General features: G+C 36.5%; 1 protein-coding gene across 4 annotated transcripts in view; it reads right to left on the minus strand.

Annotated features, from left to right (window-relative positions):
- YTHDC2 (YTH domain containing 2) overlaps nucleotides 1–20,294 on the minus strand; it is a 77,784-nt gene that overhangs the window by 27,996 nt on the left and 29,494 nt on the right. For all 4 annotated transcript variants that reach the window (XM_041762843.1, XM_041762844.1, XM_041762847.1 and 1 more), the window contains 11 exons: nucleotides 16,336–16,462; nucleotides 16,076–16,141; nucleotides 12,131–12,309; nucleotides 11,788–11,884; nucleotides 11,620–11,707; nucleotides 11,453–11,533; nucleotides 9,422–9,504; nucleotides 5,853–5,958; nucleotides 4,427–4,546; nucleotides 3,843–4,115; nucleotides 280–406 (listed from right to left, as the gene is read on the minus strand). In XM_041762843.1, coding sequence (XP_041618777.1) covers nucleotides 280–406; nucleotides 3,843–4,115; nucleotides 4,427–4,546; nucleotides 5,853–5,958; nucleotides 9,422–9,504; nucleotides 11,453–11,533; nucleotides 11,620–11,707; nucleotides 11,788–11,884; nucleotides 12,131–12,309; nucleotides 16,076–16,141; nucleotides 16,336–16,462 — 1,347 coding nt within the window. The remainder of the gene's footprint in view (nucleotides 1–279; nucleotides 407–3,842; nucleotides 4,116–4,426; nucleotides 4,547–5,852; nucleotides 5,959–9,421; nucleotides 9,505–11,452; nucleotides 11,534–11,619; nucleotides 11,708–11,787; nucleotides 11,885–12,130; nucleotides 12,310–16,075; nucleotides 16,142–16,335; nucleotides 16,463–20,294) is intronic.

The following is a 20,294-nucleotide window of genomic DNA, read 5'->3' on the forward strand; positions in this document are numbered from 1 at the left end:
GATTTTTGCCAACAAATATACTATAAATTGCTCTCTACGGTATCAAAAGGTATTCGTATACTTCTCAGCTTCAGCTTCTACAATATCATTTTTTTAACCAACAAAGAAAAGCTGAGATCACATAGTAGTCTACAAAGAAGTTCACGTATACAAGATTTACAACAATGTGAAAATGTCATAAAAATAATATACAATGGCATCAGTTAACACTAAAAATACTATGAGATATAGGTAAGGTACTTTCAATGGTCTAAGTAAGTTCTTTAGGGAAAACTTTACCTGATGCTCTAAGTTGACCAAGCAACTGAGTTCTCATGCCAATGATTATTTCCATGGTGGCTTGTGAAAGAAAATTCTTTTCACAAAAGGCTCGCTCCCACCCATCACTTCGTGCTTTCTGCCATGCCTACAAAAATATAATTATATAACAAGATACATTTACTAAACACCTTAGTTAGGCAGCAAAATAACTGAAAACCACTACATTAGCTACTCAAGGTCAATTCTCTAATTATTTGATAAAATCTAGAACTTCATTAAAAAAAAAAAAAATACAGAGAACAAATTGGTAGTTGCCAGAGGCAGGGGAAGAGAGGGAGGTGAGATGAGTGAGGAGGGTCAAAAGATAATACAAATTTCCAGTTATAAAATAAGTAAGTCCTGGGGAGATAACTTACAGCATGGTGACCATAATTAACACTGTATTGTATATTTGAAAGTTGTTAGAGCACCTGGGTGGTGCAGTTAAGCATCTGACTTTTAGTTTCAGCTCAGATCACGATCTCAGGGTTTTAAGATCGAACCCTGTGTCAGTTTCCACATTCATTGCAGAGTCTGCTCTCTCTCTCAAAAAAATGAAACAAGGGATCCCTGGGTGGCTCAGCGGTTTGGCGCCTGCCTTTGGCCCAGGGCGCGATCCTGGAGACCCGGGATCGAATCCCACGTCAGGCTCCCGGTGCATGGAGCCTGCTTCTCCCTCTGCCTGTGTCTCTGCCTCTCTCTCTCCCTGTGTGTGTGTGTGACTATCATAAATAAATAAAAATTATTTAAAAAAAAAATGAAACAAAAACAAAAACAAAGACTCTCCCTCTCAAAAAAATGAAAAAACAAAAACAAAACAGAAAAAACCTCTCCCTCTCTGCCTCTTCCCTAGCACAAACACACTCTCTGTCAAATATATAAATTTTTTTTTTAATTTGCTAAGAGTGTAGATTTTTTTTAATTTTATTTATTCATTTAAGAGAGAAAGAGAGCACAAAGAGGGGAGGGTAAAGGGAGAAGGTGAGAGAAGCTCAAGCAGACTCTGAATGCAGAGCCCAACTCGAGGCTCAGTCTCACAAGCCTAAGACCCCAACCTGAGCAGAAACCAGGGGTTGGATGCTCAACTGACTGAGCCACCTAGGCACCCCAAGAGTAGATTTTTTGGGGGGTAAACTTTTTCTTTTAATTATGATATCACTAACATTTAACATTATATTCATTTCAGGTATACAAAACAGTGATTCAATATGTAGATATATATATATATTATGAAATGATCATCACAATAAATCTAGTTAACATACCACAAAGTAAATCTTAAAAGTTCTTAGCATAACAGAAAAAAATCTGTAACTATGGGCAGTGATGGATGTTAATTAGACACACTGTGCAGATCATTTCCCAGTATATACAATTATAGTATCTTCATGTTTTATACCTGAAATTAATGTTATATGTCAGTAACAGCTCAATTTTTTAAGTATAAATTTTAAAATCAAATAGAAAAAAATCTAAGACTTTATGATTAAACAAAATTTATCATTAATTTATACTCAAATGCTATGAAAGCCACTGAATTTCTAAAATTCCAATAAAAACTAAGTATCCATTAACCTAAATGACCAGCTATGTAAAAATATCTAGCTTTTCAGATGTGTTTGCTAATTTTCTTCCACTGAAGTGTCGGAGGTTTTTAACTAAGCCATCATAACACCATTTATATGTAAGAACTCTGCCACTCCAGTCCTCCGAAAATCACCTCTATATCAACCCTCTTAATTTATCTAAGAATGGGAAATGGGATTTCTAAAAACCATCTATATGAAGTATAAGAAAGGTCCCCTTTGAAAATGACTTTTCTTGCTTTGGAGTATAACCAAAAGACCAAGGCAGTAATTTATCCTCTCTGCTTTTGAAGGAGCTAGGGAAAAGCTAAGAATACATAGGAATCCTACTCCAAATTTCCCTTTATTATCCACTCAACTAATCTACTATAACATATGGTAGCTAATAGACTCAATAGCGCTGCATTATCTATTGTTCAACAATGCTCACAAAACAGCTTGTCATTATTTATTTCAAACTATATACATTGGAAAAATTCTGTAAACCTGGAAGAGTACTTTCTGCAAAACAACATGAAATTTTTAAAAAATGTATAGTCACAGCCTACATTCAAGAGAATTTAAGGATAAATAACATGCCTACCTTTTCTTTTTTTTTTTTTTTTTTTTCTAAATGGAAACTTTTCTTCCATTATGGACATAATGCTGTGCATTGTTATTATTATTATTGTTCACTTTTCTAGAGGGCTATAAATGGGGTCTTTCATTTGTTTGGAGTTACCACCTTCTCCTTTTCAATTTGCCATCTCTTTTTTTTTTTTTTTTTTTTAATTTATGATAGTCACAGAGAGATAGAGAGAGAGGCAGAGACACAGGCAGAGGGAGAAGCAGGCTCCATGCACCAGGAGCCCGACGTGGGATTCGATCCCGGGTCTCCAGGATCGTGCCCTGGGCCAAAGGCAGGCGCCAAACCACCGAGCCACCCAGGGATCCCCCATGCCTACCTTTTCAAGAAATAACATCATCTTGTCCACATATCTGAAATTCTAAATTATGTATCATTTCTTTTCCTCAGAAACCCACTTTCTTTATCTTTTCTTTCCCATGTATCATATTCCTCAATTTCTCACTACTGTTATCTTAAAAAGTTTTAAGTAGGACAGCCCCAGTGGCATAGCGGTTTAGCACTGCCTGCAACCCAGCGTGTGATCCTGGAGACCCGGGATCAAGTCCCATGTCAGGCTCCCTACGTGGAGCCTGCTTCTCCCTTTGCCTGTGTCTCTGCTTCTCTCTCTCTGTGTCGCTCATGAATAAATAAATAAAATCTTTAAAAAAAAAACAGTTTTAAGTAGTATTTGGAGTTTACTTTATAAAATTTAGTTCATAGCACAGTGTCTTAAGCACACAAGAAAAAGATATTCTCTAAAAAGAATCAATAGATACTAAATTCAAGATGATTTTCTTCCAAGGTTTGTTCTACACTTTGAATGATATACACTGCTTCTTAACTAAAATTTTAGAAGATTCCCTGCCCAAGATACGATTAAAAAATAAGGAGCTTGGGTATTAGAAAATGAATATAAGTAAGTAAACATAAATATATGCATATACATATTCCTACATTGGGGAAAACAGAAAATGAAAGAAAAAAAAGTAGAGACAGTGATAATTCCAACATATTAACAATAGGAAGGTATTTTTCTGAGCTATTAATAAAATGTGACTTTATAATTAAACAAAACTAATGAATCATAGCTCTTTTTTTTTTTTTTTTTAAGATTCTATTTATTCGTAAGAGACACAGAGAGGCAGAGACGCAGGCAGAGGGAGAAGCATGCTCCATGCAAGGAGCCCGATGCGGGATTCAATCCCAGGATTCCAGGACCACACCCTGGGCCGAAGGCAGGCGCTAAACCACTGAGCCACCCAGGGATCTCTATCATATCTCTTTTTTTTAATTTGTTACTTTTGCCCCAGAAACATGTTCAGAAATAAAATGACAGTAATAAACAGTACCTGGAATGCTCTGAGAAGTGCCATGTGGTCACTGAAAGTTCCTGCAGTGAAGCGCTTCCTACACAGCATAGCTGCCCGTTTTTGAGAGGCCTGGGTTGGCAGGACAAAAGGATCTCGATAGGCTAACGTGCAGGCAATTGTGAGGATGGGGTCCAGACACTTTAAAACAACAGCGCACAGGACCATTTTACCAAGATGTGGTTCTACGGGCAAGTCAGCCAAATGATACCCCAGCTCAGTGAGATCTTCCCATGCATCCATTGCATCTATTGTCTAAATAAAACAACACAAAACAGAATTTGACATGACCAAAAACTACGTTTAATCAAATCACATACCTAAAAAACATTAAGAAATAAAAATGTAAATTTTCTTTTGACACACCTTATAAAAAACATATTTTGCTTCAAATATTTTTTGTAAAAAAGAACTATATCTGTTTTACTATAATTACCATGAGGGTATTATTCAAAGCACATGATTATTTAAGATAATCCTTTTAAGTACAAAATTAGTTAAGATGTATTTTCACTTTGTTTAAATTTCAAGTAAAATAGGTAAAATATAACTATGGAGACACCAACCTTAAGCATTTGTACAGCATTTCTTACAATTAAAGCTGGTGGGGGTTCAGGAGCTTTCATTAGGAAGTCAGCAATAGGACAATTCACTGGGGCTAACAGCTTAGTATGTAAACAAAGTTCCTATAAAGAAGAAGAGCAAATAATTTTGAAATGTTGAAATTTATGTTTTGACTTTCAAAGCAATCACGGAAACAGAGTCCCCAAACAGACTAGCAGAGTCTCTGACTAAAATGAATGTATAAAAAACAAAAACAAAAAAAATATTTTTCAAAAAAAAAAAATGAACTATAGAGGGATATCTGGGTGGCTCAGTCAGTTAAGCATCTGGATGCTTATGACTGGATTTCAGCTTAGTTAGGATCACAAGACTGAGTCCCCCATCAGATCTGCACTCAGCACACAAACTACTTAAGAGTTTTTCTCTCTCTCTCTTTCTCTCTCTCAAATAAAGAAATAAAATCTTTAAAGGTTTGGAAGCCAGCATTTAGCTCAGTACACCAGAGAATCAAATTAATGTATTCCCAGTAGTTTTCACTAGAAACTACAATGTCTGGCTATTCCATGAAGTCAGAAAACGTAAAGCAAAACAATAAAGACCAGGAGGGACGCCTGGGTAGCTTAGTGGTTGAGCATCTGCCTTTGGCTCAGAGCATGGTCCCTGAGTCTTGGTATCGAGTCCCACATTGGGCTCCCCTCCAAGAGCCTGCTTCTCCCTCTGCCTGTGTCTCTACCTTTTTCTGTGTTGCTCATGAATAAATAAATTAAAATCTTAAAAAAAAAAAAAAAGACCAGGAAATCTCAGTGGACTCAGTTCCAAACTACCAAGGTTAAATCTCAGCATCTTAAACTGAGATTTTGGTATTATCTTTTGGACCTTAAAGAATTGGTTTTCTAATCCTCAGTAATAATGTGAAAGGTGAACACTATGTGGTTGTCAGATTTCTAAAATGTTGCATTCTTTAAAAAAACAACATATCTATAAACTGTACCATAATTTAAATGCACTCAAGTCATTCTTTAAAATTTTGGAGCCTGGGACGCCTGGGTGGCTCAACAACTGAGCATCTGCCTTTGGCAGAGGGAGTGATCCTGGAGTCCCAGAATCAAGTCCTGCACTGGGTTCCCTGCATGGAGCCTGCTTCTCCCTCTGCCTGTGTCTCTGCCTCTCTCTGTGTCTCTCATGAATAAATAAATAAAATATTTTCATTAATTAATTGATTAATAATTTTAAAAAAATTTGGAGGCTAATGGATTAAACTTTCTTATGTAGAAAAAAATTAAACACATAACCACCTCCCGTCATATACATTTTATAATTTTGTTTTATGAACTGATAATTTAAAAGTCCAACTGGTATTAACTTGAAATGGTCCCTTCTCCTCCCTTACCCTTAAAAATAGTCTTTTAGAGTTTAGTAAATTTCTACCTGCAATGGCATTCTCAAAAGTTCTGGAGTCTGAAATTCCAACATATTCTGGAATCGGAGTCTACTGAACAGCCGGAAACAAATTCCAGGTCTGCATCTCCCTGCCCTAAAAGTGAAATAAAAAATTAAGACTCAAAGAAGGAATAAAGATTAGACCATGGCAACTCTAAAAACAGTGTGCTTTCAGAAACAGAGTAATATAGACCAGTGTCAGGACATTTGTGTGTGAATCCCTACTGTGATGTGTGTCCTGAATCATCCCAGAAGGCACTTCATTCATCATTTATAATGATTTATAAAAACTCATTAATGATATCGACCTAATATACCTTCTAGGGTAATAATAAAAGCAAATTTTTACAGTGACATACATTTGAAAGTGAGTCAAAATAATGCAAAAATGCATAGTTATTTATATTTCATCAGCTTTACTAAGCTGACACAGCACTGCACTCAGGCCCGCTGTTCAGAGCTGTGCAAAGTAAGCATTACACAACTCCAACAGAGTGGCATTTCCCATCACCAGAGATTTGTATCATTTTCTGGGAAGTAGCAGAAAAATATACTGAAGAAAAGCAGCTTCTTATTTCCCCCATAGTAACTGTATCAACTAACGGCAAGGATGAATATGCTAAGTGATGGAGATTCAGAAATATCCCTACCTTCACAAATCAGACTGGCAAATATAACTACAACACACTGTGATACAAGTTACAAAATTAGACGCTGGACCACTGCTTCCTTCATCAGTACTTTCCTCACTATAAATCCATCACCTTTCCCTCCTATCCAGTCCCCTGAGACCTTTCTATCCTTCGCCAATCCTTAAATGTTGATGTGCCTGTGAGGTTGGGACCCTGGCCCTCTGCTCCCTACTCTATCTTCTCTTCTAAAGGGATCATAATTATCCTCCTCACTTCAATTTCCATCCACTGAGATCTCTTCATCCTAGCCCTACACCTCTACTTCAGAAGCTTCTTAGCTCCACTTGGATTTTCCAGCCAACACAAACTCAACACAATCAAAATTTCATTCTTCTCCCCAACATAACCACTATTCCCGGGATCCCCGGGTGGCGCAGCGGTTTGGCGCCTGCCTTTGGCCCAGGGCGCGATCCTGGAGACCCGGGATCGAATCCCACGTCGGGCTCCCTGCGTGGAGCCTGCTTCTCCCTCTGCCTGTGTCTCTACCTCTCTCTCTCTCTCTCTCTCTCTCTCTCTCTCTGTGACTATCATAAATAAATAAAAATTTATTAAAAAAAAAAAAAACCACTATTCCCATTTTCCCTGATGATGGCACCTCCATCCACAAAAGTTTCTAAGATAGAACTGTATGACATTCTTGACTCTGCACTATTCCTTACCTCTGGCCATATCATCACCAATACTGATCTCTTTAATATCTCCTGAATGAATGATTCACTTTATTTCTACCACCACTATAACAATCCATACTGTCATCTCTCCCTTATTGTAAACACAACTGTTAAAGAATGAGCCTCCTCCTGGGTCTTCTTCCCATTCATTTTGTCTCTACCAATTCATTCTTCAAAGAGCTGAAAGAATACTATCATCATGCCATCCTTGTTTTATTAAGAAAAAGAAGAGAGAGAGAAAGAGAGAGAGAGAGAGAGAGAACATAAAATGGTCCTTAAGGACCTGACCACAACTTACTTCTTTCTGCTCATTTTTCACTGTTCTCCCCTAAACTAAATCCCATCCAAACAACTCTGTTGCTCACTCTTGCCTGTAGGCTTTTGTGTATGCCCTGCCTCTGCCATAAAAACCTTTCCACGACACCTGTTTACTTGTATTGATCTCAGATTTTACCCTCACTCCTCTAGAAGCATTATACAACAAATCACATGCTATTAAAACTGCTTACTTTACTGGATTCCAATACAGACTGCACCATTCTTCTCACCTCAAACTTTACTCAAGAGATTACAGCTTATTTATCACTGCATTCCTAACACTTGCACAGTGATTGCTGTCAAAAAATATGTTGAAAAGATGACAAGGAAAACTTCTACAATTTCCGATTTTAATCCCTGATAATATGCTATTAACAGCCTATAAATCTACCTAGTGTATCAAGGCACACCCTGTCATAAGAAAACAACTGCTACAGTGACAGCAAGCCCTCCAGAACATTCTATGAAATTATAAATTACAGAAATAATGCATCCACCATCTTCAGCGTATAAGGCACAGTTTTATGGTCAGTATCTGACATTTTCCTATTAGTTAAAATGCAAAAAAAATCAGTCAAATAATTACTGAAAAATATACTTTCTAATCTTCCCTTTTTTTAAAAGAAGAAAAAGTAATGCATGTAGGTACTAAAATAAATAACCAAACTACAAAAAAATAAAATAAAAAGAAAATGAAATCTCCTTCCTTTAATGAGCCCCCAAAATCCTCCTTTTCAGAGTCAACAATTGTTTTTTAATGTTTCTCTCAAATCTGACAATGTATTTCTGCCCTAAATATAAACATACATATCCATATATAGTTAGCAGAAATACTGTAGCTGCATGCTCTACACCTTACTTTTTTCAGTTAACAATATATTCTGAAAACTAATTCCACTTAATTCCACTTAAAATACACGTCTTCCCTTGGTAACAGTTATCTAGTATACCACTGTGTGGCTATAGCATAATTTATTTAACTGCAATACTTCCAGACTTTTCACTATTACAAACAGTGAGTGCTGTAGAAAACATTCTTAAACACATCTCTGCACACATGCACAAGTATACTCAAGATAAATTATGAGAAGTGGAATCCACTGGCAAAGGGTAGATCTTGGACAGTTTCAAACTATCCTCTGAAAAAGTCACAGCAATTTACACTCCCATCAGCAAACTATGAAAGCTTACTGGCCCAACTTTTGTCAACTCTATTCTAGTACTATTAAACATTTTCATCAATGCCAATCTGGTGATAAGCAAAAAATATTACCTCATTAATTTGCACTTATTTTGGCATATATGAGGTGGTATATGTGAGGTTAATGTATTGGTCTTAGAACATAAAGACTCCTAACTCTGGGAAACGAACTAGGGGTGATGGAAGGGGAGGAGGGCAGGGGGTGGGGGTGAATGGGTGACGGGCACTGAGGGGGGCACTTGACGGGATGAGCACTGGGTGTTATTCTGTATGTTGGTAACTTGAACACCAATAAAAATAAATTTATTATTTTAAAAAATGTATTGGTCTTTATGAACTGACTTTAAAGAGTTTTTTTTACATAAAACAGAAATTAGCCTTTTGTCCTATATTGCAAATGTTTAAAAGATTTTCATTTTCATTTTGTTTTTTAAGTTTCTTACATCTTCTGAAGTTACACTATAGTAGTCAAAAATGTTTAACATAAACTTAATTCAACTTTCAAAAAAAGTATTAAAATGGCTCGACTTGTAAAAATGGTATAAGAATTAAGACTAATATGAAAATTTTAACATCTTACAGAATGTGGAATATATGTTAAATATGTAATACATTTCAAAATGATTCCATCTTACAAGCAATTGAGTGAATAAATGTACATTAAATATACATTACCTGCCTTTTCGTTGTACAGCACTAGCTTTGGAAATCCACACCATTTTTAACATTGTAACAAAATTCAGTGCATCAAAGGATTTCTGTAACATTTAAGTTATCAACATGGTAAGACTTTTATAAAAGGTGCTTAACAAGAAATAGCAAGAAATATTATGAATATGTTTTGACATTCCAAGTTTAATTTAAGCCTCTCCCAATCAGATAATTAGGACAGGTACTAATTAGGACTAGGTACTAATTTAAAAAAAAAAAAAAAATCCAGATCTCTGGTTACAAACATTCTGAGAATAAAGAATGAAAAATAAACTCAGAAGAGCTGCAAAAACTTCCTTGTTCCATGTCCTGCTATTTGTTTCTCTCTGCTACACTTGGATAATAGTAGTCAGTACTCATAGACATCAAGACTAAAGAAATCTGATCCATTCTCCTGAGGTCATTTCCTATCAAATTTCTATCACCACAAAGAATAGGAGTGATCAGGGAGACAGGTTCTAAAAGTGTGCCAGGATGCTGACCTGGAGGAATACGGATAACAGTAATCACTGAACCAATCCTATTCCCAAAGTGAAATTTTTTTAATGCTTTCCATCTACCCCCTGAGCTGCTAATGCTGTTAGCCTATCCAGAATGTTATTAAAGAGAAAGTAAGAAAGAACCATAATTATCCACATATCTCCTCAAACAAACAATCTAAAGCCAAAATTAGAGAAATCTTTTAAAAGGATGCATTCTGGGCTGTCCGGGTGGCTCAGCAGTTTAGCACCACCTTCAGCCCAGGGCCTGATCCTAGAGACCCGGGATCAAGTCCCACGTCAGGCTCCCTGTGTGGAGCCTGCTTCTCCCTCTGCCTGTGTCTCTGCTGCTACTCTCTCTCTCTCTCTCTCTCTCCCTCTGTGTGTGTGTGTGTGTGTGTGTGTCTCTCATGAATAAATAAATAAAATCTTTAAAAAGATAATAATATAAAAGGATGCATTCCTAACCAGAATATATACTTAATCATTCAGTGACTTATACTCTCCCTTTCATAAAACAACTATTTAGAGCAAATACAAATGTGTTCTCATTATAGTTTAATTATGGGATTTTTAGAAAAGATGCTACTTATGTAGTTTTAAGTGTCACATTTATTAATTTTGTATTTAAAATAACTTCTGACTCTACCATCATTTTCTAAACCATGATTTACTAAAAATTCCATTGAAAACATCATAAAGCAATTAACAATTTTTTTCACATTAAAACATGATCATTTCCATCCACTAGAACCGACATCATTTGCTTTCCTTGAAAATCGACCACCTCTATCACTATCAACTCTTTCAGTGAAAGGATCTGCCAAAGTGAAGGGTATCAAGAATTGCTGAGCATTCCAATGCTAAAGGAAAATAAATGCTTTTATTTATATCAGGATTGGCAGTAAATATTTTAGCCTTTGTAGAGGGTCTCTGTTGCAAATATTCCAATCTGCCTCTGCCATGTGAAAGCAGCCATAGACAATAGGAAAGAGTGAACATAATACTGTTCCAGTGAAATTTATGTTTATAAAAGCAGGTACTGGGCCATGTGGCTGCTAACCGTTAATTTGATAATCTCTGGTTTTGATTGCTAATGCTGTCTCAGTACGGTTCTCTTGGAAGAAATATCTTTTGAATACCTACTACACCTGGAGCACTGGAGATTAACACTGAACAAGAGGTCATGGTCCATGCCCACATGTAGAAGGAAAGAAGGAAAGCATATAAAACATGTAATCAAATTCCCACACTGTGCATAAAATGTTCACAGTATAAGTAGCCAATCCTTTACTTTCTTCCTAATATTTAATTTGTATAATTAATTACAATGACTAGATCCTATATTCTGAACTGCTTAAGCTAAAATATTCACTTTAGAGAAATCAACAATTACTGTTATATTCATGCAGAATCAGAAATTTTCCCACTGAAGTGAATTCTGCTTATAAAAGCACTTATTAGAATGTACCTTAACCTTCTTCATTTAAACAAAATATAACTTATCCATACATACCTCTTTCACTTTACCAGAATCAATAACAAAGACAACATCATTGACTGTGATGCTGGTTTCAGCAATATTGGTGGAAAGGATCTGCAAGGGGATGTTACATTATAGTTAATATGAAAACAGGACCAATGACTAATGAAATGGACAAAAGAAGATTTTATGAAGCTTACTATTTTTCGAACACCGGCAGGTGGGTTTTTTAATACTTTCTTTTGATCAGATGTTTGCATATTTGAATGAAGCATAAAGACTTGATATCTGTTGACAAATGAAAGGGAAAATACACTATGGTACCTATCTGTTACTTAAAATAACAAATACAGGGCTTTACCCGTTACCTATGTGTGTTGTCAGCAAATCGTTTATCATCAAACAGGATGCGATCCCTCAATCCAACAATTTCATCATATCCAGGTAGGAAAATTAATATTGCACCTTGGAGAAGAACAATTTTTTTAATATTAAGTCTCTGGTTTTACAAATCAGAACCAATCAACAGAACTAGCTATACTGAACTCTATCATGTGTTTTCAAATACTAGTAAACTAATATTTATGACACATAAGAGATGATTTATTCAATACTGCCAGTGGAATTCTGAAAAATCTGTACACGTAAAATATTAATTTTGAATTGAAATATACATTGTTGTTCCAGTTGTTTCAGACAGTACTTACTTACCAGCATCGCAACCATGGCAGATATTGTATAGAAGGTGCATGATCAAATCCAAGTCTACTTTTTCATCATCAAAACTATGATGATATGCTTTCAGGAGCTCTCTGTCTTCTGCACTGAGGTCACTTCCGTTTGTGTGAACCAGAGAACTTTCATCTAGATTTCCAAATTCCAGTGAAGCACTTAAAAAAGAAAAGAAAAGATCAATTCAATTTTCATCAAAAAGAGTAATCCTTTAGGGACGCCTGGGTGGCTCAGTGGTTGAGTGTCTGCCTTCAGCTGAGGGTGTGATCCTGGGTCTGGGGATCAAGTGCTGCATTGGGCTCCTTGTGAGGAGCCTGCTTCTCCTTCTGCTTATGTCTCTGCCTCTCTCTCTGTGTTTCTCAAGAAAAAATAAAATCTTATAAAAGAAAAAAAAGAATAATCCTTTAAGGCCAATGATTCCCATGATGTCCTTCAAATTTAGAATATGCCCTAAGGAGGGTAAGTGGCACTTAATGCCTTAGCTACAATTCATATTTTGGTTTACAGTACTATATTCAAAGTAAAATCTGTCAATAAGTGCTTTTTGAAAACACAATCCAAAGACCTTTCTCCAAAGAAAATATACAAATGGCCAATAAGCACATTGAAAAGATGTTCAACATCATTACTCATCAGAGAAATGAAAATCAAAACCACAATGAGAGGGATGTCTGGGTGGCTCAGTGGTTTGGCATCTGCCTTCGGCTCAGGGTGTGATCCTGGAGTCCGGGGATCGAGTCCCGTATTGGGCTCCCTGCATGGAGCCTGCTTCTCCCTCTGCCTATGTCTCTGCCTCTCTCTCTCTCTCTGTCTCTCATGAATAAATAAATAAAATCTTAGGAAAAAATGAGAAAGACTTCACACCCATTAGGATGACTATAATCAAAAGACAAAGGATAGTGTGTTAAAGAGGGTGTGGAAAAATTCTAACCATCATACACTGTTAGTGAGAACATAAAATGGTGAAGCCACTTTGAAAAACAATGTGACAGTTCCTCAAAATGTTAAACAGTGTTACAAGATGCCCCAGCAATTCCACTCCTAGATATATAAACTGATGTACACAAATGTTCATACCATTATTCCTTACAGCCAAAAAGTAGAAACCACCCAAATATTTATCAACTAAAGAATGGTTAATCAAAATAATATATGTAAGTATTGTTAATACACAAATGGTTTTATAGAAGTTACAACAAAAACCTCTCTCCATATCCAGCCACACTGCCTAGGAACTTTTCCAATCCTTTTAGCCATTTCTTTTGGTATTTGTGGCCATATTTCCAAGCAACGTGCATCTACTGCCATTTACTGATTTAACAACTTCGTCATTCTCTGTGAAACTCTATTAATGAAAACTTTGGTTACCACCTCCACTCCCAATTACTTTCCATCCACACAGGTCCATACAATTTTTATTATATCTTCATTTGACCTTTATTATTTATCACTACATAAACATTACTTACCACTGAGCCAAAGCCCAAGAGCAAACTATGATTACATCTCCCTTCTTTTTTTTTTCTTCTTTTTGGTTTTCCTCAGGTAATTACTATCTAATTTTGATTTGCTTAGTTTTCCATGTACTTACCGCTAATTCTTCCCAAAGTCTCCAACAGATTCATAAATCCTATTTACTATGGTCAGAAACATCAGGTGATCCTCCCCCTACCGCTGTCCCCATCTGGGGCTCAGGGCCCTCCCCTGCCTAGAGCTCTCTTAGGACACATGGCCTAGGGATCCCTGGGTGGCGCAGCGGTTTGGGCCCAGGGCGCGATCCTGGAGACCCGGGATCGAATCCCACGTCGGACTCCCGGTGCACGGAGCCTGCTTCTCCCTCTGCCTGTGTCTACGCCTCTCTCTCTCTCTCTCTCTCTCTCTGTGTGTGACTATAATAAATTTAAAAAAAATTAAAAAAAAAATTAAAAAAAAAAAAAAGGACACATGGCCTAGCGGGCAGCTATCAGAGTCACATTGCTCTGGGCTGGCACACTGAGCATTTCTTTCACGACCTCCTATGCGGGGTTGCTGTTTTCCTGTTTTAATTTACTTCCTCAATTTTGTGGAACACATTCTCTAAAGCCTCCTGGTAAACGATATATAGGAAATAAATGTCTTTTTTCTATAATTTTCTATCTCTTGCCCTTTTTTCTACTTTGTGAGCAAATTTCTCAACTTTATCTTGACACTTTCCTGAATTTTTTTTGTTATCATATCTTTAATTTGTAAGAGCTTTTTCTTATTTATTCAGTCTCTCAAAAAATATTCACTGAATATCTACTACATCCAGGCACTTCCTCTGAACAAAAGCAACAAGGAGCTTCGGGTGGAGCAAAGAGAGAGATACTAAACCAATGAATATAGTAAATAAGTATATAATTAATCAGAGGGTGGCAGGCCCTACAGACAAGAGAAAAAATATAATAGATCGACAGCAAAAGGAGGTACACGACACCCCCAAGATAAATTTAGGTAGCCCTCATTGAAGATAAAATTTGAACAAAGAGAAGTGTTTTGTTCCTGTTTTTTAACACATTGTTTCTGTTTTATGAATATTTTCTATTAGTTTTTGAAGTTCTCTTCTGGTTATCGATGCTTAGTCTATCCAAATTCTAGCTTTTTGGTGCTATCGTTGTTTGTTTGATTGTGGGTGCTTTTTCCCCTCAACGATGCCTGGTGGCCAATCCTGAGCAGTTTGTTCATCTTTAAAGAGAATGCACAAAAAATTTCCATGTGCACAGGTGAGGACTGTTGGGCTATCTGGCTTAAAAAGATGGTCATTTCACAGAAGGAATACCAAATCTTCTATAATTCTAATTCTTTTCCCTAGGCTTGGTCTATTTTCCCAAAAAAGAATTCTCACATTTTCTGCAGAAGAACAAAAGCTTCAAACAGGAAAAGATGACAGGGACAGCAAAAGAAGGGAGTGGATGATATCTCAACCTTCAGTCTGTAAGAAGACTTTTCTGTTTGATGCCCCACTCCTACTCTCCCACCGTGCCTGGTAACCCCAAGTCCAAAGCTTCCAGGGCTTAATTATTTAATAAATTTCCCACTTCCTGCCAAGGTGGGGAAAGGATATCATCTGATGGCAGGGGAGGTGGGAATCTAGAACTTTAAATGATCCTCAAAGAGAATTTCAATCAATGCTGGGTTGGGGGACGCCTGGATGGATCAGCCGTTGAGCGTCTGCCTTCAACTCAGGGTGTGATCCCGGAGTTCCGGGATTGAGTCCCACATCGGGCTCCCTGTGAGGAAGCCTGCTTCTCTTTCTGCCTATATCTCTGCCTTCTCTCTGTGTCTCTCATGAATAAATTTTAAAAATCTTAAAAAAAAAAAATGCTTGGGTGAGTTTGGGGTTTTTGGTTTTTTGGGGTTTTTTTTTTTCTTTTTTGGCTCTTTCACTGTCCTTCAGAAGTAGTTAAATGAGCCTCTAAGAACCTAAAATGAGTTTGTTTCTCATTGGCATTCCCTCCATAGGCACTGTTTTCTTAGCTCGGCTAAGTCAAACACTACTGATCCATTAGCCTTCTATTACCCAAAATTTATTCGTTATCTTCTATCAGTTGCTATGTCCTCTTCCAATCTCTTTGACTTGGTTAGCTTGCACAGTTTATATTTCTTCCTTACCAATTTAATGAGGTTTTGGGAAAATGCAAAAATAAATTACGTGATGCATCTACCGTGTTTAACTGAAAACCCCCTCCTGTTTTTCACAATAAAGTATTATAGCACAGTGGATCTTATTGGCACCCTACCGAAAAAAAAAATTTTTTCAGACAAAAATCTCGTAGAATTCAAAAAAAGGAAAAAGAAAACCTCTGGATAAGAAACTAGAGACTACCTTGTTATAGTCTATAATTTACATGGCTATAAGCTTTTAAAAAAGAAGTTAGGGTTAATTAGCACAGTATAAAGTTTTACCTGTAAGATTCTAGAAGATCCACAATTTCAGTCTGTCCAAAGTGTTTAGCCCAATCTAAAGCCATCCTGCCAAAATTCAAAGAGATCAAATTTAAAGAAATTATGCTCTCAAAATCATAAAATTAGTCAAATTATTCATTCAGTTAAAGATAACCCAGCAATTATTATACAATAGCTTTTAATATAAAGACAAACATAAGAAAAAATGATATGTGTAGGTATACAAAGATACACAAAGAACAGATGTAGTTTTAAATTACCAGCCATTTGATGCTTTACTATGAACGTTGGCTCCCATACTAATTAACTGCTCTACTTGACTTGAAAAACCTCGTCCTGCAGCAACCATCAGAGCTGTTGCACTGGTTTCACTATGCCTGTAATCAACTAAAGCAAGGAAAAGATAAAGATAGGTCATATTTCCAAAATGTTTTCATCCATTTTAATTTATTTTTAATTTAAATGAAAGAACTGAGTGTAAAGAATTAACCTAAGATTTGCTCCTTCACCCAACCATATGATAATAGTATTACATAATCCTTGCCTCAGACCATCACAGGAGATCTGTTATTAATATGCTTTTAGCATAAACAGAATGGAATAGGAGCTATCATTTGGAAGATAGGAGAAGGAAAGATAGTTGTTCAGCTGTCTTAAGCTCACCACGACAATTAAAACAGAAGAAGAAAGCTAGTAACTTGCAGAACCCTTAAATAATCTTCCTAAGCCTAGATATTGTTTTGATAAATGAATGACAAGATATAATTAAAGAATTAAAAAGTTAATGTTCATCAGTAACTGGTAATGAATGCTTAAAAGTGCAAATGCAAAGTTCAAGACCACTTTTTTTGTTCTTTTGTTTTGCTTTTATTCCCCCATCATTCCAGACTGTTACTTTCTGAGATGCTTAACAGAAATAATGTTGGCAGAAAGTTTACTTCCCATAAAAGCCCTCCATGAGAAAAATAATTAAAGTTCCACTGAATTTAATTTCCTTCCTAAAATATATTTCTCAAGAAATGAAATATAATTACTTAGCACTAGTTTGCTTAAATTATAAAATTGGTGATTTCAAAAAGAAATCATCACTAAAATAAAAACCTCTGCAGTAAAATTTAAGATAATTACAAATGGGAAATTGCAGTTTTCCATAGATAGTCAATTATCCTCATTGTTTAAAACACAGTAACCATTATTAATATAAGTCAATGGTTCTTATGGGGAAGAGGACTTAGGATTATCTCAGGCTTATTTCTGAAAGCACAGAGCCATGACTCACTCCTAGATTCAGAGTCAGAAGGTCTAGGATGGCCAAGCACACATATTTTTAAAAAGGTCTGAAAAGATTATGACCTGTACTCACTATATGAGAATTACTGCTTCAACTGAATATTCAGTTGATGACCTTGGAGAACAGAACCAAAATGTGTATGTATATTTTGAGCTACATATGGTGGGTATAACTACATGTGGGTGTTTTAAAACAACCAATAATTTGGATGCCTCAGTAGTCTGGTTCATCAGCCTTTGGTTCAGGTCATGATCCTAGGGTCCTGGGACGGAGACCCAAATCAGGCTCCCTGCTCCATGCAGAGGAACTCCTCTCCCTCTGCCTGTCGCTCCCCCTACTTGTATTTGCTTGCATAGCTCTCTCTCCCTCTAAAAAAACAAATATATAAAAAAATATATATATAGGAATATATATACATAAATATATATAATATATATAAAAATATATATAATATATATATAATAAAATTAAAAAACAAGTAAATAAATCTTTTTTTAATTCAATAATTCTTTACTACTCCTCCCTTCAAGAAGTGGAGTCTAATTCCCTTCTCTTTGAGTATGAGCTACACTAAGTAACTCACTCTAAAAGGTACCTACAGCCTCCTGCTTGCTTCTTCTCCTTCTCTTTTGAATCACTCACTCTAAAAGAAGCCAGCTGCCACATCCTGGGAAGAAGACAGCCAGCCCTTCTTATGAAGAGGTCCAGAGGGCAAGAAGTGAGGCCTTCAGCCAAAAGCAGGAATGACCTTAAGCCTCTTGCCAACAGCCACACGAGTGAGCCTTCGTGAAAGCAGATCCCCCAGCTCCAGTGAACCTTCAGATGATGAAAGGCCCTGACACAGCTTCATTACTACTTTATAAGTCACTAGATGCCAGAACCACTGAGTTATGCCACTCTCAGATTCTTGCTTCTCAGAAACAACATAAGGTAATAAATATTTTAGGTGCTAAGTTTGGGAATCATTTGTTATGCAGGAATAGATAGCAGGACAGTAAGCATGACAAAAAATGACTAAGTCTCACTAATTACCACCTGCTTCCACAGGATCATATGGAGAAACTGATGGCATTAAAAAGAAACCTACTAAGCCAAAGGTAACCTAGATTACATGAAGTATTTTCAACTCTGGTGCCAATTAAGAGTTGAGAGGTTAGAAGAGAAACAAAAAGACAAGAAGTCAGTAACTGTTCAAAGAGCTACCACAACATTTTCATTTACTTCACATAGCTTAAGACATTAGAAGACTGCACTCTAGAAAATGTCCAGTGAAACTTTTAGATGAGGGACCCAAGGGCACTTGACTGGTATGTGACTCGGTGGAGTATGTGACTCCTGATCATGGGGTTGTGAGTTTGAGCCCCATACTGGGTGCAGAAATTATAAAATATTTTTAAAAATTAAAAAAAAAGATGAGGGGCCTGGATCCATAGGATGATGACATCAAAGTAATAGCCTAGCATTACACTAAAGAAATATCTAGGAAGGTCAAAAATAATACATTAATGCTTCATAAATATTTTAAAGCAACCAACATGCTTCAGAGTTCAAATTTCCTAACTTTTAGTTAAGATTGCTAAGTTTTTTTTCTTTGGGAAGAAAAAAAGACTGCTAGAAAACTGCAGATGAACAAATGTCCACATTTCCAAAATACAAAAAATTACTTTTTAAAATACAGATAATTTTTCAATGACTGATAAGCTGAAATAAGAAGTAAATCAACAGAAACAAAAATACATTTGCAAAGAACATGACGCCAAAAGAGCTTTGCTTGTTTACTTAAGAGGTTTGTTATATTAGTAGATGTATGAACCACCTGAACAACCACACCCAAATACTGACCTAAAGCATCCTCTAGGGTACAAAGCACTTGGTCATTGACCCAGGCCTCTTGAGTTCATGAACTGAGAAAGTTTATTGATATATTAGGTAACAATTAAAACTGGAAAAAAAGTTATTAAGAAAAAGCAAAGGGACAAATCTAATTATGAGATTTAAAAGGAATAAATAGAAAATCTTAAAATCAAAAAAAAATCAGAACAAGAAAATGATAGGGGGGATTCATTTAATAAAATCACATATTAAAAAAAAAAACTAGAAGTTTCAAAGGCAATATGACTCAATAAGACAATATGATTGGCAAAGAGCTGTACTGACCATAAGCTGAATTAATGTAGATAAAGAGTAGAGGTTTTTTAGGCTGATTGACCTACTGTACCTGAAGCTAGTAGCTAAGATTAACATTCAGGATTGGACAGCATCCTTTTTAAAACGGACAAACTCAACATAATCAGAGAAGGCAGACAAGGGCAGAAGGACAAAATAGCATCTTACATTACAAACAGCTGAAGTCAGGTCTGGTCAGCCCAGAAAACAAAGAAAGCAGGAACAACTATCTTCATACTTGAAGGTCTGTCAGGTATAAACGGATACTAAATCTCTCATTATCACCGCAAAGGTAGAAAAGGGTAGAAGCTATACAGACAGATTTCACTTCACTCCTCATAACATATAAAATAAATTAACAATTAGAGGGCGCCTTGGTGGCTCAGTCAGTTAAGTGCCTTCAGCTCAGGTCATGATCCCAGGGTCTTGGGTTCAAGCCCCACATCGGGCTCCCTGCCCAGCAGGGAGCCTGCTTCTCCCTCTCCATCTGCCTGCTGCTCCCTCTGCTGGTGCTTGCTTTCTCTCTCTCTCTCTCTCTCTCTCTCTCTCAAATAAGTAAGTTTTTAAAAATCTTTTTAAAAATTAACAATTAGGGCAGCCTGGGTGGCTCAGCGGTTTAGCCCCACCTTCAGCCCAGGGCCTGATCCTGGAGACCCAGGATTGAGTCCTGCATCGGGTTCCCTGCATGGGGCCTGCTTCTCCTTCTGCCTGTGTCTCTGCCCCTTTCTCTCTCTCTGTCTCTCATGAATAAATAAATAAAAT

This window comes from Vulpes lagopus, chromosome 7 (assembly GCF_018345385.1).
Source record: "Vulpes lagopus strain Blue_001 chromosome 7, ASM1834538v1, whole genome shotgun sequence".
In the NCBI taxonomy this organism is placed as follows: Eukaryota; Metazoa; Chordata; class Mammalia; order Carnivora; family Canidae; genus Vulpes; species Vulpes lagopus.